The sequence below is a fragment of the Ascaphus truei genome, chromosome 6 (assembly GCF_040206685.1).
Source record: "Ascaphus truei isolate aAscTru1 chromosome 6, aAscTru1.hap1, whole genome shotgun sequence".
Taxonomy (NCBI): Eukaryota; Metazoa; Chordata; class Amphibia; order Anura; family Ascaphidae; genus Ascaphus; species Ascaphus truei.
Genome location: NC_134488.1, coordinates 60,450,302 through 60,475,848, shown reverse-complemented (window position 1 = coordinate 60,475,848; position 25,547 = coordinate 60,450,302). Strand labels below are relative to the sequence as shown.

The 25,547-nt window shown below is 41.6% G+C and overlaps 2 protein-coding genes across 4 annotated transcripts; one reads left to right on the top strand and one right to left on the bottom strand.

Annotated features, from left to right (window-relative positions):
* Positions 1-1,498: 1,498 nt before the first annotated feature.
* Positions 1,499-18,977, bottom strand: HSPB2 (heat shock protein family B (small) member 2). Of its 3 annotated transcripts, none has more exons than XM_075604418.1 (4): positions 18,960-18,977; positions 7,335-7,396; positions 4,496-4,819; positions 1,499-2,391 (listed from the first exon to the last, which is right to left on the bottom strand). In XM_075604418.1, exons 3-4 carry the CDS (start codon positions 4,587-4,589, stop codon positions 1,943-1,945), a joined length of 543 nt encoding a protein of 180 aa, XP_075460533.1. In that variant the 5' UTR covers positions 4,590-4,819; positions 7,335-7,396; positions 18,960-18,977; the 3' UTR covers positions 1,499-1,942. The 3 variants fall into 3 exon arrangements, with proteins under 3 accessions (XP_075460533.1, XP_075460532.1, XP_075460534.1); XM_075604417.1 differs by lacking the exon at positions 18,960-18,977 and adding an exon at positions 17,128-17,210; XM_075604419.1 differs by lacking the exon at positions 18,960-18,977 and adding an exon at positions 14,952-14,968.
* Positions 11,625-24,157, top strand: CRYAB (crystallin alpha B). Its single transcript, XM_075604420.1, has 3 exons — positions 11,625-11,890; positions 18,499-18,621; positions 21,072-24,157. Exons 1-3 carry the CDS (start codon positions 11,693-11,695, stop codon positions 21,273-21,275), a joined length of 525 nt encoding a protein of 174 aa, XP_075460535.1. The 5' UTR covers positions 11,625-11,692; the 3' UTR covers positions 21,276-24,157.
* Positions 24,158-25,547: the final 1,390 nt, after the last annotated feature.

Here is a 25,547-nt window from a genome sequence, read left to right as displayed (position 1 = left end):
GAGGGGTTGTGGACAACTAGGAGATTTGGCACATGTACGGCGCTTCTGCCCAGTAATGCAGGGGTATTGGAGGACGGTTTTGAAACTAATTAAAGATGTGACTGATATCAAAATCCCGCTAGATCCAATTCTTGTTATTTTGGCTAAACCTTTGGAAGATGTAAATCACTGTGCACAAAAATTGATTCTGCATATTCCAACGGTGGCTAGGTGCGCTGTAGCAGCGGCCTGGAAAAAGACACTCCGCCCTCCAGAAGAGAGGTTATTAGAAGGGTTAATGATGTTCAATTGATGGAGAAACTTACCTCATTTCTGAACCACACCACTAGGAAGTATGATAAGGTCTGGGAGCCCTGGGGCGCTGGATAGGGGCGCACTCCCAGAGGGAGAGAGGATTTGGGAGTGTTGTATGTAAAATATGGTGTTCACCAAAAGTTGTAGGATTTGTAATATGATTGTTGTTGTTTGTATGAAATTTGACACAAAATAGTTGTTTCCCCCTCTTTTTTTTTATTTTTGTATGCCTCCCCCATCATTTATCTGTGAAAACTAATAAAAATATAAGTTTAAAAAAAAAAGTAATGCAATAAAGAAATACGGCAGATAAGAACCACTTGGCCCACGCAGTCTGCCCATTTCCTATATGTTGTGAAACCTCAGATTATATTAGATCCCCGACTTTCTTTCATACATAGGATCCCCTTGTGTCTATCCCAAATAGTTTTGGATTCCTTTACTGGATTAGCCGCCTCCGTCTCTGTTGGAAGGCTATTCCATGAATCTACCACCCTTTCTGTGAAGAAGAACTTCCCCACAAACCCAAGATATACAGTACGCAGTGGCGGATTTCTCATTAGGCCCGATAGGCCCGGGCCTAAGGTGGTAGAATTTCAGAGAGGCTTGCGTTTGGCGCTCACCACCCGCACATGCGCGATCGGCGCTTGCCAGCTGCTTGTGCGCATGGGCAATTGGAGCTTGCCAGCCACACATGTACGGCCTGCAAGCACCGATCACGCATGCGTGGCCGTCAAATGGTGATCGCGCACGCGCAGCTGGCAATCACCGATCGCGCATCTGCATGAGCGGCCGGCATTGTGATGTCACACTGCGTTGCGCTGCCATCGCAATTGGATGGCACGGCACTGGAGGAGGAGGGCCGTACCAGTTAAGAGCCTAAGGGCGGCATTTTAAAAAATCCGACACTGACCGTACGTTATTTGTATCACGGTATTGTCAATCTGGCTCCAAGACATCACATGACTTCCGGCCAGTTATTGTGTCCTAATTTTAATCCCAGTGCACTCTGGTTTGTAAAGGTCCTATGGAAAATGTAAACTTGGAAAACCAAACCCTTTGTTGTAGAGTTAAAAAGTACAACTCATTTTCTCTTCCTTGTAGCATAAAAACAAGTGCATAGTGACGGGAGAATGTGACCTGGTAAAATATTAGTAACCAATCTCAAATCCATTGCTCGGTTCAATAAATCACAAGTCGTACAGTACTTCAAATATTTTTATTAAACAGCAATCCAATCTTGACCTCACAGACTCACAACACCGTACAGATAACATCATCTGCTGACGCAGAAACCCTTGCTAGCACGGCTTAGAACATGTTGCCCCTTAGAGTGAATGGTTTGTAAGGTATTGTCAGGGACAGATGGTGTCTTATAAAATAGCACTTCTTAGTAAATATGGCCCATTCACTTGAATTGGGATGCAAAGTGTCTTCCAACACAGAAGGTGTTCTATGGAGGAGCACTTCTTAGTAAATTGTCTGTAGCACCAGGCCCTACCTTTTTACACACAAACCCTTTCCAATTAGGTACAGAAAAAGCATGTAGTCTTGTAGCACACGAGTAAACTCTCCAGCTTTGAAGCACGGTACCATTACTTTCTATAATGCATTAATTGGATCAGTGGGTGAGCTGAAACACAGTTTATCATTGGTGTTTAGTCTTTCCCCCAGCAGAGTTTTCATCTCCTGTTCTTGGTGGCTCCTGGACTTCTATCTTCACCATGTTGACTTCTCCTTTCAGTTCCACCCCTTTCCTGGGAGCTTCAATGCTTAGGATTCCATCATGGGACAACGTAGCTTTCACCAGCAGAGGGTCTACATCCAATGGTAGGATATATGTCCTGTTAAACGTCCTAGTGATGAAGCCGTGGCCATCTATCTTCTGCGGGTGCTGGGCATTGACTTCAAGTAGGTTGTCCACAGTACGGACGCTGACCTCATTCGGGAGAAAGTGGCAAACATCCAGGAAAACTTGGAACTTGTGCTCATTTCGATTGATTTCTGAATAGCCCCTGTCCAGCTGTTTATTCATCCTGGACCTGATGTAATAGCCGTGGTATAATGTAGGACATAGAAGGTCTTCGGGAGCAATTCCTGGGAATGGAGACCAAAGGGAGGTGAGACGGTAATGGAAACACATACTCATCTCATATAATTAAAAACACAGCTAAACATTAATCATCAATTTATGCAGCTCCCCCTACTTATTTAGACAGCCGGAGTAGGGTATCAGATATAACCTCCTGTAGTTCCCCCCCCCCCCCCCCCCCCTCCCTGTTCACTGGTTTTGTTCCTAAAAATAAGCACACAACCAAGACACTTACAACCCATGTACAGGGCCATATTTACTAAGCAGTGCTAGAAGGTGTTTTATGGAGTAGCACTGCTTAGGAAATATGGGCCTTAATCTGAGAACATGCTGTGGCTATGAGTTCACATAGTTTCAAAGCTGAACTCATGTCAATTGTGCTGCGTGTCTGTTCCATTATAGGAATGCAAAGTCATCTCAATGAAATGTCAATGCACAGTCACTGTGCAGCGCAGACATTGAGGGAGGAGCCGCGTCACTATTAATATTTGCTCTTCAGCAGCAGTTACTGACTTAAAACAAAACTAAAATAGTGCATGGTCAGGGTGGGCAACTCCAGTCCCCAAGGGCCACCAACAGGTCAGGTTTTGATGATATTCCTGCTTCAGCAAAGGTGGCTCAGTCAGTGGCTTAGTTGAAGACAGATTAAAAATGTGCACTTCTACATTTAGGTGTATATTTACAACATTTGTGAAATTGGCTAAAATTCACCAAATTCTTGCAATTTGCCAATATTCACCAAAATGTACAGGAGTTTGTTTTCAGATGTTTTCATCATTCGCTGTTGGTGATTTCCGGGAAAGTTTTATGTATTTGCAAATTTTTCGCCTGCTGCGAATGGCCAAAATTCCCCAACGCCCATGAAGATTTCACTGATCTCTGGATCAATAAGCAGTTGTAATCCTGCTTCGAGCTAATCTCTATTAAGAAAGTCTTGATTTTCTGTGGGGACTGGGAATAGTGGTGAAGTGTCGGTGAAGTACCCTTTCCCAAACCTGTGTCTAATCAAGAGAACAGTGAGAGGGCGGGCGCTTTTCGTCCATGTAAGGTCCTGCTCAGCACCAAGTGGCATCACACAAAAGGAAATAAAACCCCTCCCCTAATTCAATGTAACATGTCTACAAACCAACTTAAAATATAATTTGCATATATGTGTAATATGCCTACTTGTTTTATTAAAAAAAAAAGCATGAGTCCTCTTGGTTTAACACCTTCAACATCACTATCGTTGGGTCATGTTGATCCCTAGAGATTGCATCTATATTGGCTTGAAGTGATTGTACCCCATAGATTAATAAATTACAAAGTCTCTTTCCGAATTCTTTCTGACGTGTCAAGGATTTTATCATTGACATTTACACTATCATTTCTTTATCTCAGTTGTCTGAGTCCTAAGAAACTCGTGGTAAATATGTAAAGAAAATTAAAAAAAGCATTTTTTACATTTAATGCGAATGCTAAATGGCTGAGAACTAAATCTACTACACATGCCATGAATAGCTTGCATTTTAGGCCCAAGCGCATTCCACGTAATGATTCACACATGGCCGGCCATTTTTCTTTAACCCTTGAAGGGTAAACATGTTACAATGAATAGCTTGAGAAGATGGGGCAGTCCCATATAGTTGGCAAACAGAGTCCTTTTCAAAACCACAAATATAATCAACTGCCCTAGAGAGATTTAATCTCCCTCAAATGAAAATATTCACGTATTTGCTTTTTGTACAAAAAGGAGTCTGTTTAATTTCAGTCTTACCTGGTTAGTATTGTTCTCTCTCATGATCTTTTTAAACTAATTATGCCTTCAGCAGCCAAACAAAACAACAAGAGAGAGACTCTGGAATAACAGTCTCCTTGCAGATACAAAAGAGATTAGGTGAAGATTGGAAAACACTCCAAGGCATTTGGCTACCACGGAGCATTACACGTTTATACTGATACAGGTCTAATTTGTTGACAAATGTTGTCAGCCCACTACATTTAACCTATAGAACATGCCACTGCCAATTAGCTCACTGTGGTCTTTGGAGTGACTGCGTCTTTATCCTCTCCCTGATTACTACTCTGCGCGGTCGTATAGCAGGAGAATTCCTGCATATTTCCACGTACCTTCTCCGAAATTCTGATCGTAAATCTTGGTAGGGTTGGCGAACTCGTATTCGGCAGACATGGGGTAAGCGTGGGGCACCGTTCTGTCTTCCATGGTGTGGGTGTACCCTGAAGCCTTCCCCAAAACCTACTCTGGTTTCCGAACGGCTGCGCTGATCTCCAGCAGAAAGGGCAAGGCGATTTGTAAGGTGCCCGGCAACAGCAGAGAAGTGAGGGAGCAGTCTCTGGCTTGTAACATTTGAATCAGTGGGAAGCCAATGGGAGGGGGAAAGTTATGATAAAATACTGCCCGAAATAGCCTGAAATACTAAGGCTTAAATCCGCCTGTGAATAGAAAAGAGGTACATTATGTTGCATGCCACTGGGACATTATTCCATGGTGTACAAATAGACACGCCACTTACATAGTTCTAAGGGTTACTGTATAGTACAGAGAGCACGCTAGTTTTGGGACTATCGGGGTTATTCATTAAACTTTAATACTGTTGATTAGGGTGCTGCCCAGAGACGCCCATTGATCTGCTCTATCGTGGTTAAATGATTGACCCCCTGACCTTGTTGGAAAGCAGGTAACTCTACTTAGCTATGGTTGTGTATAGGCTAACTCTAACTGTACTGTGTAGACACTGCTAGTTGTGTTCTTGTTGGAGACAAAGGGTGATGGATCCGAATCTGTTAGTATATCAGCCCCATTCCTAATCATTTCATAATCACGGACTATATTTCTTGTTGATCCTTAAAAAAAAGTGCTGAAACTTTGTTCACCTGAGATATCCCATATAAATATCCCTGTATACTGCGCATGGGAATGCTGTTTTGATTTCAAACCCTAGAGGCAAAAACCTTGAGCCTAGGAGGCATTAAGGTATTAAACCCCAAATAATGCACTATTGTGTATATGTGTATGTATATGTGTATATGTATGTGTATATGTGTATCAATATATATATATATGTATATATATATATGTGTGTGTATATGTGTATGTATGTGTATATTTATTGTGGGTGAAAAAGGCAACAAAAAACCTCCACCGTTAGCATATAGCCAATAAAGAATATTACTTGTGAGCACATTCACATGTCTTAGACAGGTCTGCACCCTGCCTTTCAACCATTATCACCTAGCATACATTGCTTCCACTGCAGCAAGGGATTCTGGGAAATGACATGCAAATGAGCACATGTGTCGCCTGGAATATCTCTGAGTGGTTTGTCTTGCTTTGCTAGTCCTATGCTGTGCTTAAAAGCTGTGTGAACGGCGATGCATTTGCTTAAATGGGCTCCATGTGTATGGATATTCCAGGCAAAAGGGGACACATTGTGTGCTCATTTGCATGTCATTTCCCAGAATCACTTGCTGCAGTGGGAGCACTGTATGCTAGGTGATAATGGTTGAAAGGCAGGGTGCAGACCTGTCTAAGACATGTGAATGTTCTCACAAGTGATATTCTTTATTGGATAGAGATAGAGATATCCTCTTTCTATAGATAATAAAAATCAGTTTCTGGTATATATATATATATATATATATATATATATATATATATATATATATATATATATATATATATATATATATATATATATATATATATATATATATATACACAGTGGTCGACAAATCACCAAAAAATCTTACTCGCCGAACAAAAAAATCTACTCGCCACCTAGTACCACACGTGTGCTGCTTCGGCCAATAGGAGCTCGCCACGATGTTAAATCCACTCGCCCGGGGCATGCATATATATAATATATATATATAGATATATAGATATAAAACTCAAACGATGTTTGTCTGTGGGTTTGTGCGTTTTCTGATTGGTTGGCGGCCGGCCACACCTCTCGCTGTCGCGCTTTCCCATTGGCTGAGGGGCGGGGTTTGCGGTGAGGTCACAACTAGGGACTCACAGGGAATGTTCGAGCGGCGGAAACTTCACCTGCCGGTTCTCCTCCTCACCCTGCGGACCCCTCCTCACTGCTCTGACCAAAAGACTGCTCCACCCGCCGGTTTTCCTCCTCACTCTGCGTTTCTCCTCCTCACCCCTCACTGCTCCGAGTAAGAGTCCGGGGCACGCTGTGCAAGAACTGAATTAACACTGAGCAAGCGATCTATTACAGTCGATTACGGATCGATCTGCAGCTTAGCTAATTACTTGTCAGTGTGCAGATTGTATTGATGCGCATATTGAATGGGAAAAAAAAAATATATATATATTTTTTAAAACGGCAGCTTGAACTGCAGCTTTAAATTTGACCATCCACTGCCAGGGTGAGACATATTTGGAGACTTCCTATCATACAGAGTCAACAATGCATCAGGTTACTCTATTCACTGTGGCTGCTTGCAACATTTGTATCCACTCACTTTGATACTTGATTGTAACTTCAGGGATATTTTCAATCATACCCCTAAGTGAATTCACTGAGGCATTAACATCAGACAGTACTAGGGTAACTTTGTAGTCTCAAAAACAGTAATTACACAATGAGGTAATGAATACCTTTTCCATCTGAAATAATCTGTAACTGAAGTATTAATTGGGTCAGCATTGGCTTACTGAATTCTGACAAACTAATGTCAGTCCTTTTCTCTTATTAAGTAATCTGTGACTCTACATATTCAGTGTTCAAGCATCAGCTAACAAACACTGACCATACTAGTCAGGTGTTCTCTATCTGCATGGAAACTCGCTACATATTCAGTCTCCACTGTCTTGATACACCCCTAATTAGGCTATTATCCTGGTCATATGTTGTTATGAGTTTGCCTTCTTTGTTCATTTTATTTTAACTGGGATATTATTAAAATTATTTTTAAATTAAATTCATATACTCACCCACTGGTAACCGAGTGCTCGCCTAGCTGAGTTCTTTTCTCTTTGGTATATTATAAGTATTTCTGGCAAAAATAATAACAACTAAATTAGTTAGCTTTCACAAAACAATAATAAAAAATAGTAGCTGATAATTAGCAAACAATAATAATAACAAAAATAAATAATGTGGTTGATTCATGGTGCCAATAATTATATTTAATTTTTTTGTTTCTTTTTAATATTATTTATTTATTAGGTTAATTGCTCTCTGAATTGTACCCTGATTTCTTTTTGCTCCTATCTGCTTTATTCTCCCTCACCCTCTCCCCCTTCACCCCATCTCTCTCTCTCATCTCTCTCTCTCATCTCTCTCTCCTTCTTAGTGATGGAGGTCCGCCTCTCGCCACCACGAGACGCGGAAAAAGCTCATCACAAAAGAGATTAGTTACAGCTCGTGAAAACACTTCAATGTGTGTGCATACTATGAAGACATTAAAATACATTTCAAAATGCTCAGACTTGTGCCATTCATGTCAACAACCTACATTTAACCCATTAAACACAGCACTGCCTTTAGTTCCCTTTTGTCCTTGGGGGGATTGCCCCTTTAAGGAGCCGTGTGAAGCTAAAAGGTCATATGAACAAATGAAACCTTATTATGTAGATAATATAAATAACACCTCTCTCACTTGCAGGACTATTTTTAGGCCGGACTGGAATTCCAAGTCTGTGGCTATCACCCAAATGAAGCATGTTTATGAAAAACATCTTCACTGTCTCTTTAAAAGTACAATTTCCCCCAATAATGACCTACATATTCTTCAAGGTGCCCTCCACACCCACACCCTCCCCCTCCCCCCCATATTTCTGAAGCAGGTGGTCCCAGGACCAGAACCACATTCATTTCAGCTCTGGGGACCCCTGGTTCCTGCGATAGTTACCGGGGAAGGTAGTGCTGGTGATATTTACAGGGGCAAGGGGTCCCTGGAGCTGAAATGAACTTGGTTCGGCTCCGGGGACCGTCTGCTTAAAAAATAAAGGGGTGGGGTGTAAGAAAAACAAGCAGAGAGGCCTGCTCCTATAAAAGCAGATTAGCAGCATTTTCCCCCTAGCAATTTGTGATTTTCTACCAAGTTTTATTTAAACAGGCCCAAAGCCTGCAGTAGTGTTCACATGGCAACGCCTGCTTTACTCTGAGGGGATGTAGGTGACATGGGCGGGAGAGGGTCATGCTTGTTGCAGACCTGTCCTGCACTAAAGGGGCAAAGCATTAAACAAAAACCTAGCGGGTTATTTAGTCCAAGTTCACTTTATCAAAGGGGAATCTGGGGCTGTCGTTTAGCAACATTTCCTGGGGCAAAAAATCGCCCCGTGATGTACAACTGTAAGAACAGAGGGGGAAAAAGAACCATTACACGTCCATAAAACAAAGTTATTCCTCTAACAGAATATGCCCATTGTCCCTTTGGCAAACAATAGCTCTTCTGTTGCATGTTTATTTCTGCACCAGCTGATCTTCCAAAGAGAAGATGTCCCCAGAATCAGAGGAAAAACATTGTCCAACAATTGTGCTTTTGACAAGGTACAGTATATTCCCACTGACCTTATCCCAAAATTATTATTGTACTAGTCTGCATTCCATATCTTTTCTATCCTGATCACGTATACAGGGTACAGGGCAGGCACAGACCTCCTACAAGTGAATACATTGTGCTGCTTTTAATGTGGACACCCTGTATAATTGTGAGACCATCAAGTTTCAATGGGATATAGTGCTGATCAGCACTATTGCGGTTTAATGAATAACCATTGATTTCTATAAGGAATTTTGGCCCAAAATGGCCCTATTGTCCCCTCCAGCCAATACAGTGTAAAATAAGCCCCTATATGTCCCCCCTCTTTTAGTCCCCATCTCTACTAAACTAACAATTCCTGCAGCTTCCGGACATTTTGCTGTCCCATCCAATGTGAGAATGCATATTCCCTGCAAATTCAGCAGCGCCCTGTCTTTGTGAGAAAGGAAATTGATACATGTATACAATATATAGAAAACCCCATTTCAAACAACTTCTCTTTAGAACTCTACTAGCCAACTGCACCTCTATTTTCCACTAAAGAAATGGCAAATTCTACCACCAAACTAGGATACATTTTAAAAAGGCAGTCCAAGGTGATCGATCGGCAAAGAATCTGCTTCACAGGGCTCACTAAATGGCTACCTTTCAGTTTCAATCAATCCTTCCGTCAGTGTAACTCAGCAGCTACAATGTATCCTTATATTACTAAGGTAACATTATCTTTGTTACAGTTTCCAGCTCAAACGGCTGGGAATATTGGCAACACATGATGACAAACAGGAAAGTATTACAAAGATCTTGCACTGCTGGGGAGGTGCGGTAAAGCCTGCTAAAGAAATCAAAGGGATGCTCAGCACTGTATATTAAAACTCAGTAAAATGCCACCCATAGGAAGGCACAGGTAATCCTCGGGCCGACCTTCCTGCTGGATCCTTGGACAGCACTACCGTGCAAACCAATTGAAAATATGGAGAGAAATTAACATAAACCACTGACACATTCACTCTACTGATATATTCAGCAGCCAGGTGTGAAATAGCTACGGCTATACGGGAGCAGGAACAACAGCCAGCCCTTGATGTCGTTAAAGTGAGACTATGTTTGTCTTATGTAAAAACTAACAGGGATACAAAACGACACAGTCCAGAAATATCTAAAGGTGTAGGGGCCATGGGGAAACTATATAGGGGATAGATGTCTCACCAAGGGAACTCTCCAAATCTGAGGACCAACAAAGCAGAGTCAAAGGCCATAAAAACCCACAAGTTAAGGGTATAATTATTTAAGTACTCAAAGTGTGATTAGAAATTGATCAAAACAACAAAGTACAGTAGACCCGGAAAGGTTTTCTTATTCCACTAAGAGATTGGATTTACTGTATATTATCTAATATTCAAAGTGTGAAAAATGTTATAAATGCAACAAAGCTTTTTCTTTTCTCCTCTTTCTGTCTTTTATCATTTGATATTTTGTATTTTTTGTATTGTATTACAGTGCTGTCATTTATGTCTACGCTAGTAAACAGGTTACATATGTATGCAGATGTTTGTAACTTAAAGTAACATGTTACCCATTTCTTTTCTGTACGCCCCCACCTTCCACCTTTTTTCACACAAAAAAATCAAATAAAGAACAAGTAAAAAAATAAAATAATTAAAAATGGCATAAAGAGTTGAATTTAAAAAAAGTAGAAAGTAGTAAGTATTATCTGATCAGTAGAACTGATCTTTTTTTAAAAAAAACACACACACACATGTAAGATATTGCATGAATTGCTCCTTTAAGCAGATATCTGTAGGGTTCAACATCACAATTCAAGGCTGAAGTTGAAGGTGACTGCTATTCAGAGAATAAGAAGCTAAAGGTGGCATTAAGAAAATAATATTATTTAATTGGAAAGCTAAAGTATTTCCATCTCTATAGGATATAATCACAAACTACATTAGACAGGTTGTTCCATAATCAAAAAAAAAAGTTTTTTGTGCACTAAAAGGCTTATTATAATTATCTGTCTCTATATATTTATTACAATTAGTTTGGTATTTATCTTTAACAAATATATATATATATAATTTCTTAAGCCTTTACTATATTTTATTATCGGTTGTTATGTTATTTTGCGTAATGTTCTGACACCTTATCTATTGTAATTCTAAATAATAAACACTGTATATTGCAATAGCAACAAATGCTATGAAAAAGCAATGGCGCTACTGACTTCAAAATAAAAATAAAAAGTAGGGATACTAGTGACTTGAAAATAAAAAATGAGTGATATTCTGTACCGCCAAGTACCATTACACTTTAAATACAGATCACAAAAGCGGGACTTTTGCACTGCTGTTGGATGAAGAAATTGCTGCAGTGTCTTTGTAACAAGCTGCGATCCCAATATCAGCTGCCAGATCTGAGCCTATGAATCATCACTTGTCATGATAAGGGACAGTAACGGGAATGATCCACTGATCTGTTAAGCCAAAGAGTACATTTGGGGGTGGAAGGGGTGAGGGGGAGGGGTGTAGAGGGATCTCTTCTTGCTGATCCAATGGGCTTTTATTTCTTCTTCAGGGTAAATAGATAATGTGTCACTGCTCATATCCTCATCTATCTGCTGAATGAGAGCAGACAAGCGTGTTGACATAATTAAACCACATGAGATCATTTTTCCAGAAAGTTCAATGTGGGGGTTTTCAGGGAGGAGTTGAAGAGGCTGCCTGAGTGTATATAAAGCCTCCTGGTTAGGTGGGTGACTCAAACTTCCAACGGTTCTCTCTGACAGGTGCCACAAGTAGCCAAAGGAAGATGGATGTAGCCATCCAACATCCTTGGTTTCGCCGTCAATTTTACTCCTTGTTTGGACCAAGCCGGATCTTTGAGCAGGGTTTTGGGGAGCATCTTCAAGAGGCCGATCTGTTCCCAACGTCTGCGATGCTGTCCCCCTTCTACTTAAGGTATCCCTTCTTCAGGCTGCCAAGCTGGATAGAAAGCGGCTTGTCGGAGGTAATGATCTCATTGTCTATGTAGTGTAGTGTTGTATTGTAGCAGCGATGGGAGTGTAATGATACTCAGCTACTGGTATCACTACTGTCAAGTGGTTTGCAGTGCACCTCTAGCTTTTTACGTCTAAATCTTAATATTAGCTACTTTTGTGGAGCACTAGAACTGTTAAACAACCCACCAATGTAATTTGTTCGCTTAAAGCTGCAGACCAAGAAATATCCTACACGTGTGTTTTTTTTTAAAAATAAATCAGTTCTATACTATGAGAAAATACTTGTAGCATTTTTTTTAAACAACTCTGAATGACATTTTTTATGTATGATAATGTAACAGGCCTTTTTTGTTTCTATAGCAACCATTTACAAAGTCACAGATACTGAGTCAATAAATACTTTTCTGCAGCCATTTAGTGAACCCCCGAGCCAAATCTTCGCCGATCGATCACAGGAGAACGAATCGATCAACAAAACTTAGCTAATTACTATTGTGTAGATTGTATTGATGCACATATTAAAGGGGGGGGGGGGGCGGCAGCTTGCACTACTGCTTTAAATAGACTGAATCGTCCTTAAATCAGTGATTGAAGTGGGTGCTCTGTCTAGGTTTATTAAACATTGGGGTAAAACTCCTTGCATAGCATTTTAGAAACCTTTGAAGGTGCAGTAACCCGTATCAAAGCTTGATGAATCTGGGGGTAAGTGTCCGGGAGGTTAAAATGGAGCTCTCTCTGGAAACCCAGTGCAATCTAAATGTTACCATGGTAACCTGAGGCGCTAGAAATTAAGGAAACTCTGATTTCTAACACTAGAAAAGAGGACATGATCAGGGAGCAATATACAGTACTAACATTATATTGTTATAGGAGTTAAACTCATGTAGGCTTGTAGCTTTAAGCATACATTGTGCTCTAAAAGTACGAAAGAGGAAAAGGTACTGGTACTCTGTGAAGGGGTACACATTACTCCTTAGTATCCCCTCTTTTAGTCCTATGGAAAACTGTAGTTATATATCTTTGGTACTGCAGGAGTTACGTTTCCTGCAAAGAAGATGAAGCTGATTAAGGCTACAAGTGTGTAGAAATACATTATACCAGGGGTAGCCAACTCCAGTAATCAAGGGTCACCAACAGGCCAGGTACTAGGGATATCCCTGCTTCAGCACAGGGGGCTCAATCAGTGGCTCAGTCATTCTGACTGAGCCACTGATTGAGCCCCTTGTGCTGAAGCAGGCATAGCCTTAAAACCGTACTTGTTGGTGGCCCTTGAGGACTGGAGTTGGCCACCCCTGGTCTATACTATTATATCGTGTTGCCTATTTAAAACCTTCTTGCAAGGAACATGAGATACACCAATAACTGCATAATGTTCCGTGTAAGCACTGGTAGATACTGATTGGTTGTCTTTGGTAAAAATGTGTGGTCTGAAAGAATAGTTTAGTAATAATGTCTTTGAAGTGGGTGAACCCCCGTGTCAGCTGTTTGTGAAGTTGGGGAAGTCACTTTACCTCTCTGTGCCTCAGGCAGCAAAATTAGATTGTAAGCTCTTCAGGGCAAGGACTCATGGTGCCTGCAAAATTCTAAGCACAGCGCTGCATACACTGTCAGCCGTATATAAGAAAAAATAATCATTATATTACACTGTGTAAAACCCATCACGTGCCTGTGACATTAACAGTAAGGATGTGAAAAACAGCGCTCACAAAATATTAAGCATTTTTGTTCCACAAATTCGGTTCCCTACAAAACATTTTGCCAAGTCTCATCGGGCTAAAAATGTCGCTAAATTAGTCATTTTCAGCAAAATATTGCCAGGCAGCGAGCGAAACATGGCGGGCGTGCCCCCTGTGTTATAGTCTCAGCATTAAGCCAGCCTGGCGGTTTTAGTGAATGTCACATTTTGCACTATTAAATGAAATGGCAAAGATTTGCTGACTTGCTGCATGGCGACTCGCGTGCGAACTCTCTCAGCCGCGGCTTATTTTGCATTGGTTTGCGACTTCACACAAAAGGTTCGCTTCTCTCTAATTGTGAGTTCTATTGCAATCATTCCTGTTACCGTTCTTACCAATCTCCAGGCTCAGGCGCTTATGAAAATGCATATGCTTCTCTTTATCAAAGTATCAACACCGATACATCTTGTGATGCTTGTTTTGTTTTTACACTTGTTTAGACCGAAAGACAAAAGTTCATATTACAAACTCTAGACACATTCTGTTGCTGTTTCTACACTGGTTCAGAACAGCAGACAAACGTTCATATCGTATGCAATGGAAATTCCTTTTGCGATGATAAAGTTCACCAATCTTACAGGATAGTGATAAATAACCCAGGTGGAATATAAATGACTAACTGAGGGATGGAGATAGACACCAACACAGCAGTGTGTTTGCTGTGTGCTTGTTTGTTGCAGCTGCAATCACATATCACAATACACAAAGGGTCAAACTGCACACCAGTCTTAAAATCAATGAAAAAAATCTATTCAAAAAAATAAAATCAATATTTTGGTATAAAACTATCACTCCATCCTGTCCTGATGAAGTATAGTTTTATACCGAAAGTTAGACTTTTCAATAACATTTTTTATTTTAAGGCTGGTGTGCAGTTCAAGCCTTTGTGTATTAAGATATAAATGACACATGCAATATCCCTTCCTTATAAATGTCCCTGTATCTAATTACAACACATTAACCAACACATTTAACCCAGCACCTTCTGTTGACAGTAGAGATGTGGGAAACTTTTGCCCACCCAGCCCGGCCCAAATACCCAGCCCAAACCATGCCCTGCCCAACCGCCCAGCCCAAACCATGCCCTGCCCAAACACCCAGCCCAAACCATGCCCTGCCCAACCGCCCAGCCCAAACCATGCCCTGCCCAACCGCCCAGCCCAAACCATGCCCTGCCCAAACACCCAGCCCAAACCATGCCCTGCCCAACCGCCCAGATCTAACCACATTCCATCCACCCTCCTACCCGACCCAAACAACGTCCCATCCACCGTCCCACTTGACCCAAACAACAACCCGTCCACCCAGCCAAAACACCCTCCCAATCTCTCACCGGCTCAAACATCCTCCAGGCCCAAACAACGTCCCGCCCACCTTCCCGGGCCAAACAAAGTCTGCCCCACACACCTGTCCCAAATAACGTCCCAACCACCCTACCTTCCAGGTCAAACAACCTCCCGCCCGCCGCATAGACCTCCCACTTGCCGTCCCTGTGAGAACGCACCAGTTCCAACCCCCCACAGACTTTTTTGTACACCACAGATGCATCAGTTTAGTAGCAGGGAAAGTATAAATATGAGCCCTCAATATCTTGTAATTATATGGAATGTTTCAGTTCTAATGTATTTTAGTGTATGGCGCAATTACAGGCGGGACAGTGGAGACTTGAGGATAAACTTATTTCATTGTGCAATCCCACTTAGCCGGCCCAACCTTCTGTAAACAATTTAACAGTCTAATTGTCTTCCCTAAACTAGATGAAGAAAGATACGATTAAAGATAAGGTGAGAGGGGGGTTCTGCCGGTGCAATCTCTTGTTGAACACACAGTGACATCAGACAAATGGGAGCCGCCAGAAGAAATGAAACTCCCTCCCAAGTCTCAGCTCATCATGTTTAACTAACTTTCAAAATATTTCTACTGTAGGTGTCAGATCTTGGTATAAATAAATAAAAGGCATCAATCACCCAGACGTGACACAGTCCTAGCAGGGACTGACCTTATCAGCAAAACAAAAAGGCGATTCAATGGCAAGTTTAACCCTTGCTGACACAGGGGCATGCAATGCATCAAAACTAAATATAATTGTATTAAAGAGGGCCTCCCACAGGGGGGGGGGGAGAGCCAGGACAACTGTAGAATTTGGGGCCAAGTGTTGATTTTTGACAGTGAGACCCCATTGAAGTCTATGAGACGCTATGCTAAAAAACAGTGAGACTGACTCCAAATCAGTGAGAGTTGAGGAGTTTGGAACTTGAAGTTGGGGGCTAATGTAAAGGATATATCCTATCTTTAAAGCAGCAATCCAATATACCTGAAAAGGGTATCCTCCGTATCGCGGGGGGTGGGGGGTGGGCGGGGGGGGGGGGAGGGGGGGTAGAGAGCGTGATTGCTGCTTTAACTGCAGGACATGTCTGACGTAGAATAAATATCAAAACTAAACTCCTGGCAAGTCCAAATAGTCAACCCAGCAGGTTATGTGATGTCTCCAAAAGTGTCCGCACTGAAGGATTCTGGGTAAATCTACATTGCAGGACAATTCTTATCCCCCACTCTCTGCTTCCAGAATTAAGAATACATTACTGTATTAAAAACACAAAGCATTGAACATATAGGTCCAATTCTCTTTTAAACGTATAAAATCCTATATCAACAGTTAATTGTGTACGAGCAAACAGTGTGTCCTGTTTTGTTTTCTTAAGACTGCCTGCCACAGACTAAGGCCTGGGACATGGTGCAGGGAGCGGCGCTGGGCCGCACTGACGCTCATGCTCACCTGCTCAAGCAGGAGATTTTTCTTGTCCCTGCATGAGCGTCAGCGAGCGCGCTTGTGTGCCGGGTGGGAGGCGGGGCTAGCGCGCCACGTCACGGCGCCGACGTCACGGACTGCTATTGGCTTCTGGCAGTCACGTTACCGGCCCTGCGCTCCCCTCAGCGGGAAATCTAAAATTGGTCTGTCGGCTGAAATTCCACACGCCTATGCACGCCTGCGGAAGCGTGCAGAAGCGCCGTCTAAAGCCGCGGTGATATGGATAATGTTTCCCCTCAGCGTGGCTCAGCGCGCCTCAGCACGGTCTTTTTGACCATGTCCGAGGCCTAAGGCACGTTCTATAGTGCCAGGTGCTGCTACGCCGTGCGCGGATTTTTAGTTGGCTGACGTTAGGGAGAGGGGAGCCAACAGACAGCGGCGAAGATGAGGAAATTCATCTTTTCGCGCCGCTGCCTGCGCTCAAATGTATGTGTGTGTATGTATGCGTGTGTGTGTGTGTGTATATGTGTGTGTGTGTGTGTGTGTGTGTGTGTGTGTGTGTGTATGCGTGTGTGTGTGTGTGTGTGTGTGTGTGTGTGTGTGTGTGTAAATAATTGCAGAAGTAAAAAAAAAAAAATATTAAAGTTTTTTTCTTTAAAAAAATCTTATCTAGTACTTACTTTCACTCACACAACCCATGCACACACATATACTCACACATACATACACATACACACACATATACACACATATACCTTACCTGCAGCTCCCGGCACTGTATACACGAAAAGCATGCAGCACGGGCACGCGCGTTCGCATTGGAACGCGTGGCCGCACGCTGTATATTACAGCCCTTTGGGACACCTACTAAAATTATGCAAGTAAACTGCTCCCTAAAGAATAATCGCTTTCTATTTGCTTCCTCTGTACCATGCTAAAACAATAATGAATGGGGTAATCTCATTGCTTCTGTACAAACAATTAATCTCTGTAACGTTCATAACCCTTGCACAATAGCGTCTGTTAACGTGTTTTTCCAGTGAAAGATATCCCAGAGACAATTGATGTATTTTGTGAACTGTTAGAACTCTGCAAGAGCATTGTCCGATCTGCGCGTGGTTATATGATTACAAAGGGAAACCGTTGGAAAAAAATTGGCAACAGTGTCTTTTCAGTCTAGTCTTGGGTAGCCAACTCCATTTGTTATGGGATTTCGATGCCATGGGCAACCTACGAACCGTGTGGCTTCCACTAAAACCAGAAGTAGTTTGACTGACATCTTTTTCATCTTGAAGATTCATTCATTGAGGTCTCTCAATTTGTCACAGATCATTTGTAAGAATGCGCCCGCACGGTGGGAAACGCGTTGGTGATACTTGGTCCTTTGTTAACCATGGCAGAATTAATGTTTGTTTACATTTTTTTCTATACTGGTTTTCCTGTGCATGTTTTTTGGTTACGGTAGTGCATTGCTCTCTTCTATGTTTGTACATGTTTTTTGGTTACGGTAGTGCACTGCTCTATTCTATGTATGTACATGTTTTTTGGTTACGGTAGTGCACTGCTCTATTCTATGTATGTGCATGTTTTTTGGCTACGGTAGTGCACTGCTCTATTCTATGTATGTACATGTTTTTTGGTTACGGTAGTGCACTGCTCTATTCTATGTATGTGCATGTTTTTTGGCTACGGTAGTGCACTGCTCTAGTCTATGTATGTGCATGTTCCTCGACCCGCTCCTTTATATATATATAAAAATAAAATATCATTGGGGGAAAAAAAAATGCATGTTCATAACGCTTCTTTGAGCACCGATGTTATGGCAATAACTCTAATTGAGTCACTTGATAGATAGTCCCCATTGGATTCGCATTTCTTGGGGAATGTCTAAAATCATAGCGACTCATTAACTCCAGATTTATAGTGTGATAATGATCCAGTCCAGTCTTTCTTGAGATCTTACTCTACAGTTACTTACAAACCAGCAAGTGGAGATAGAAAACTAGGACTGGATCACCATTACACAGATGACGTGGAGTTGGCTGCAAGTTGGTTTCTCAAACCCATGTCTACCTTCAATAGACCTTTATTAATACTTTCCTTCTCCCCCTCCCTCACCCCCCCCCCCCAGATGAGACTAGAGAAGGACAAGTTCTCCGTAAATCTCGATGTGAAACATTTCTCCCCTGAAGAGCTCAAAGTGAAAGTGCTGGGGGATTTGATTGAGATCCATGGGAAACATGAGGAACGCCAGGTAAGCTCTAGTGCTCATCTCATATAGGAAAAGTCATAGGAAATAGAACTGATACAACGGATCTGCTGGCTTCCATCCCTTGGGATATCCAGGTCCAAAGACCTACAATTATTAGTTTTAGGGGATTTGGTCAAAATAATTACATTGAAGTAGAAAAACTATTGAAACTCCTTGTGTACGCAGTATTGTACAATTTTGCAGGCACAGGGACTCCCTGCCCCATAGAGCTTACAATCTAAATTTGGTTCCTGAGGTATGGGGAGATAAAGTGACTTGCCCAGGGTCACAGGCAAAGCAGATACTGGGAATCAAACTAGGTTCAAATGCAGTGTTCTTACCATGATACTACTCCTGCAGCTCGCACAGATGCGGCAGGCTGCATTGTTTTCTCTGGTGTGATATGTTGCGGTATATTGTATCCAATGAATCCTGTGAAAACTCTATGATGTTCTGAGTTATACTAGCATATTTTGCATTGTCTGGTGGAACAATGTTCCAAATTTAGCATGTGGTACCACCATAGAGGTGAACAGCATCACAGCTCTGAATTAATGATCTAATGATAGACCCTTGTTGATCGTTTGATGAAAGATAAGGGCTGGGCTGTCGCTAACCCCAGTTATAGAACTAAAACTAAAGAAGCTGTTTTCAGGCCCCTGACAGCCGGACAGGTTTACACTATAAGAAATGGCTTACAGTCACCCTTCAGGCTGCTAGGACAGGCTGAACTGCAAGTTTGTAAGACCTCGCGCAAGAGGAGGGAGACATAGCAGCAGGGCTTCTACTTTAGGCTGAGTCCTTAGACATTTCTCCCATGCGGAGGCGCGCAGAGGCTTAGGGAAAGCGGGTGCTTTCCCTGGCCTTACTACACGCGCCGTCCGGGGGCGTGTCTATGGGCAGGCCAGTGACGTCACGAAGCTTGTTCGCCCTCATTGGTGAAAAATGTTTTGTCTGCTACGCCTCCGCACGCCTGCGGAAGCGTGCGCGAGCCCCTGCTAAAGCCGCTCTCATTGCGGCTGCAGGGGCTCCCTGACAAGCGTTAGCGTGGCTTAGCGCTGACCATGCCCACGGCCTTAGAGCAGTGGTTCCCAACTGCAGTCACCAAGAATCCCCAACAGGACAAGGTGCAGCCTTCTCCCCAGCACACCAGAGAGACGGCTCTTGAACACACACTCATGGGATCAAAATGAACCAATGCCAGTGACCTTTAAGAAGTACAGTATAGTCCAGGTGATTGGCAAAAAAACAGACACCTAAAGTATCTCATTTTTAAAATAATTTCCAGAGTTTGTTTACCAATACAGTAAGCTGAGACATGGCCGCGGTTTCATTTCCTCTGGCTGGTCCCTTTTCTGTGAAATCACTATGTGCTGTACTGGATTTTGCAAGCAAAGCCCCCCTCTCTCCTCTTATCTTATCTTTATTGCCACTCTAACTGGAATAGGGGGGGCTAGAGCAAAGGTGCTCAACTGAAGTCCTCAAGCCCCACCCTCCCCCACCATCCTCCCCAACAGGTCAGGTTTTCATCATATCACAACATAGGCACAGGCGGTTCAATCAGAGGCTCAGTCAAAGACCGAGCCTGATTGAGCCACCTGTGCTGAAGCAGGGACTGCTGGAGCCATCTGTGCTGAAGCAGGGACTGATTAAGCCACCTGTGCTGAAGCTGGGATATCCTGAAAACCTGACCTGTTTGGGTGGCTTGAGGACTGGAGTTGAGAACTCCTGGGCTAGATATTGAGTAAACATTTGATTGACCTGTTCCTCCACATTCACATGCCCCAGTAAAAAGAAAATTATTCTTAATTTCAACAGAAATCAAAACAACCATATATTTGCTTTAAGTCTAATCACATTTGCTTAAGGAACTACATCAAAATGTTGCTATTTTTTGCTAACTACCCAGGATTGCACCTTTAAATATTGCTATGTGTCCTTCTCAGGACCAGTTATCTCCATGTCATTCTTTAGCCCTGGCAATTGCATCAAGTAGTCTGAATATTTCCACAGGAGGGAATAAGATAGTCTCATTCCTACCCAGGACTACCTACAAATGCCTGCATCTGACATAATGACTGTCACAGATCCTCGCAGCTCCACTGTATCCTCTCGATGAGTTAACACCAGTAACGGTTCTGTTGACTAATTAAACACCATTTAGAGCTCCTCAAACTGTATTTAATGTAAAAATAAAATACATTTATGCTCTAAAAATAGAAACCCCTTAATAGAAGTCCCTTTTTTATTTAAAATAAAAGTGAAACTGTTGATTGGAAATGAAGAAGCATTGGTACTCTGGGCCTGTAATTAAGGAGTAATAGTACTCCATACCTCTGAGTACCATCATACGTTGACCACTGGTTAAAACATAATTGCAATACAATTAAAATAATGTGGATAAATTGTGTTTTTAATTCAGTGTTGGTAATCCCCATTTCCCATATTTGCAGGACGAGCATGGCTACATTTCCAGAGACTTCCACCGGAGATATAAAATCCCAATGGATGTTGACCCCATCTGCATCACCTCATCCCTGTCCCCAGATGGTGTCCTGACCGTCACCGGACCAAGGAAATTGGCTGACATTCCTGAACGCTCCATCCCCATCACCCGCGAGGAGAAAGCAGCCATTGGCGCGGCTCCAAAGAAGTAGAATCTCTGACCCTTTTCACCCACTGAGCAAACCTTTCCACCCCGAGAGAGCGCGAGCGATCGTGCCACCCTGCTACATGTATTTATTTGTGCTGTCTTGTGACCAAACCAATTACTAATGCAAATAAAGGCATGGAGAATCATATCAGTGTTTCAGTAATAATTACAAGATGTCCCATGTTATAAATCAGAGCTATTAGCCAATCAAAATGCTCCATTCCAATCACGTAGGTCAATCTTTCTGCTACAGAATGTTCAGGAATAGAGCACTCTTATTGGCTAAAATGACCCCGCCTCCTCTTACATTGCTCCATTCAGCCACAGTTTAAAGGGGGAATTCGATATACCGTTTCATTTCACGTATATGTGTACTGGTGTAATGGGCTACTGGGACCCACCTCTTAGGGGAACCAAACAATATTCCTTATGTGTGCCTAAAGGTTGAGGATTTTGGTACACCATTTTTTTTACTTAATATATAAAAAAGTAAATGCAGCTCCATTTACTGCATAGCAACAGTTAATCTCATCTACTGCAGAATGCAGTAATCACACACTTTAATATCAATTCCACAAGCAGGCTTTAATATTGACATCAGAGATATATTGCCGTAACATATTTTTGGTGGAAAGGTCTTTTAACTATGGACTCCAGAGTAAATGAGTAGTTCCGGGCCTTTAAACAAAGTCTGTTTATTCACCACCCTAAAATAGTGTATACTTTTTTAAATAACTTAAACAATGCAGATTTTGCCACCATGAAGTCCCCAATTCAAACATAATTAAGCTTTGAAGTCCTGGCAATAATTAAAGAGGACAATCCGTAACAGGCAAAGAGTAAGGTGAACTATAATACATCCTCCTAATTCATTGGCTCGCCGGCAAGGATGTGTACTGGAGACCGTTTGGAATTCCCAAAGTACCGGGCCAAGCCCAGCGAAACATTTCCTGACCTGGAAGGAAGTTTAAAGTTAAATAGATAAACATACATTAGGAAGGTGGAAAAGATTAATATTTGTCTCACTTCTAGGACGTTATTCATTAAATAGCAATAACTCTGGGTAATTATTGATAGCCTTTCAAGTGAACCAGAGCCATAGTCCTCTCTGTCAGCCACACTAGTCTGAACATACTGTAGCAGCTGTATATGCAAACAGTTTGCAACAAATAACTAAAGTTTCAAGCAATAATCCTGCCTGCCTATTCCCGCTAACCTGGAAAGGAGAAGAGCGGTTCCCAAAGCATTGAGCAACATGTTTTTTTAACACGAGAAGTTACGTTCTATCTACCAGATTTCCCTAACCTCCAATAAGAGTAATCATAACCCTGCGTTAACTGCGGTTCACTTAAATGACAAATAATCACTATGCATTAACCCATATCTGAGGTTAGTGACTCTCCCCACGTACCTTTCTTAGTGACTATGTTGTCAGGGAGAGTAGATTTAATAGGGCACTCCCTAATGACGTCCTTTAACATTATAGAAGAACACGTTATGAATGCAAATCCTGATACATTATATAAACTAATCCCTTCATTTGTCTAACTACCTCCTTGTTAGAAAAGTCCATACATTAAGTAGAGTCCATACATTAAGTACATATGGTAGAGTATAGGAATGGGAAGACTCCAATGTTATTGTACAGAAGGCTTCTAGGATTGGAGAGTTTGATGGTATTCTAATACCAATAACATGCTAGGAGGAGCTCAGAAAAGTAAATGGTTAGTTAGAGGTGGCTAGTGTCACCAACCTCTTATGTGGTAAGAGGATGCATCATGCATGGATTACTGTAAACTAGTGGGACAAAATAAAGCTAACCTGTGCTGACCTCCCGTGCATGAGACACCCTCTTATGCTATAAGAGGTATCCACCACTAAATCTAACACCATCTATAAATCATAGCAGACTATTCAACTTAAGAACAGTAGCCATTAGTGAATGTTAAGTGTCCATAATCTTCAATGACTGGTCACGTTCTCTAAAAGTTATTGCCATTTAGCCTCGATTACCAAACAAATTTAAAAAAAGATGTTTCAAATAATAACACAAAGAAAGAATTCTCAATGTATTGTTGGTCAATGGAACATTTTATGGAGCTATATGGATAAACAGGTTCTGTGTGTTAATAACTGCCTACCATTACATGTCTGGGAGCAGAGAATGGGCAGTCATGGTGAAATCTAAGGCTGAAACAAAGTAAAATAGAGCATGATTTTTGAAAAACCAATGGAGAAACGGAAAAGTATTTTCCTTGTTAAAAAAAAAAAAAATTGATAATTAGTTTTGTTCCATTTTTCTAAAATTACACGGATGTCGCAATTTTTATATTGCCAGCAACAATTAGCAATGAGCAACAAATTGTGCTCTGACTTTTGCAAAAGTAGTGTGAAATTTGCTAACTTTTACACTTCATCAGGAGAGTAAATTATTTGCAGGTTGTTGTTCCATTTAGGGGACCATCGGGAGAGATCTTCCTATGTGAAAGAGACCACTGAGTTTTGAAAAGCTCTAAACACTATAATTTCATATAGAAAAAAAATTCTCCCATTGGTCCATTAAAAGTAATAGAAACCTACATCAAATCTACACTCCTTCAGGCCTGATACGGCTACAAGCCAACTTTGAACTACAAACAGCGGGCCATATGTAACAAGGCAAAAGTGGAGGCAATAAAACTGCACTGTATGTATCCAAGGGGAAAAAAATCCTATTGAAATCAATAGGATTTTTTTCTTTGATACATCTTGTGCAGTTTTTTTCCCATCAGAATTGCTCCACTTCTGCCTTAATACATAGATCCCAAAGACCCCAGTGACTTTGGGTGCATTTGAAGCTACTTTTTCACAAGCTGTAAATGTAAGACTTTTTTAACTCACACATTTTTTTTTAAATGTTTCCCACATCTGTAACAATCCCTAGATTTTTCTGAAAGGAGAGTTTGTGTTAAACGTCTAAAAGGAAAAGATTAACCCTTTCACTCTCCAGTGCAAGTGGTGATGCATTAAGAAAACAGATCATACTCAATCCAATTAGCATTATGCCTACATGCTTCAAGTAACAATATTTGCGTTAATATCAGTAATTTAAACCTCGTATCTTTGTTAACCCTGGTACAGTTGTACACAAAATAGCCAAACTAATAGATAACAAAATAACCTGTCTGTTTTCTTATTTTTTTACTATGTAATGAATGATTCGGTTTGCAGGGTGGTGGCATCAGTTAAATTCAACTTTAAGTCATAATGTTCAATGTTTCTTTGTAACCATTCCTAGCAAACTAAAACGGAAATTAATATAGAGAATGCTTGGTTGAAAATAGGCATTGTTTTCAATAAAGAATTAGAAATGTAATTTCATGTCTTGTGCTTATTGAATTATGGAAATTAGGTGATAGTTTAAGAATTCATGAAGCCAATGGCAGTGACGCAATGGTTATCAATGCAAAACAAAAATAGTGATAGACAGCACTCTTAATAACCGACAGTAATAAGCTAAATGCAGGGTGCAGACAAGGAACAAAAGAAGGACCCAATTTCCTCCTAATCAATTAATAAAATATTAATAATAGTTCCAGCACTCTCTGACTATTAGGACAATTCTCAAAAGCGGGATGAATGCCAAATCAAAAAAATATATTTAATAAAAGCACAAGGTATATACACGGAGCAATGCGACACAAGCAAAATAATATAGCACAAAAAACTCAAAACATAGGTAGCATAGGGACATACCCCAGGGATAGGGAGTGGGAAACAAGGGTAGGTGGGGAAAAACAGGGGATAATAAGGGGGGCAACGTTTCGGGAAAACCCCCTTCCTTAGGCCCGTTCCCTCATGTCCCAAGAGGATATAAGGTACTTCCCTTACCCCAGTACCCCCAAATATAGAGCAGAGCCCCTAAAGCACAGAACAACTGATAACCTTCTAAGCAATAAGTGTTGAGAAAATATGATCCAGCCCCTTACAGCAGGAGAAGAGAGTGATAGACACCACGATTTATGTCAGATGCCCTGTGGTTTAATTTTGAACTATTTTACACTACTTACTTACGCTCTTTTGCAACTGCTGGATAATATTTTCTCAGCACTTATTGCTTAGAAGGTTATCAGTTGTTCTGTGCTTTAGGGGCTCTGCTCTACATGAGGGAACGGGCCTGAGGAAGGGGTTTTCCCCGAAACGTTGCCCCCCTTATCATCCCCTGTTTTTCCCCGCACCTACCCTTGTTTCCCACTCCCTATCCCTGGGGTATGTCCCTATGCTACATATGTTTTGA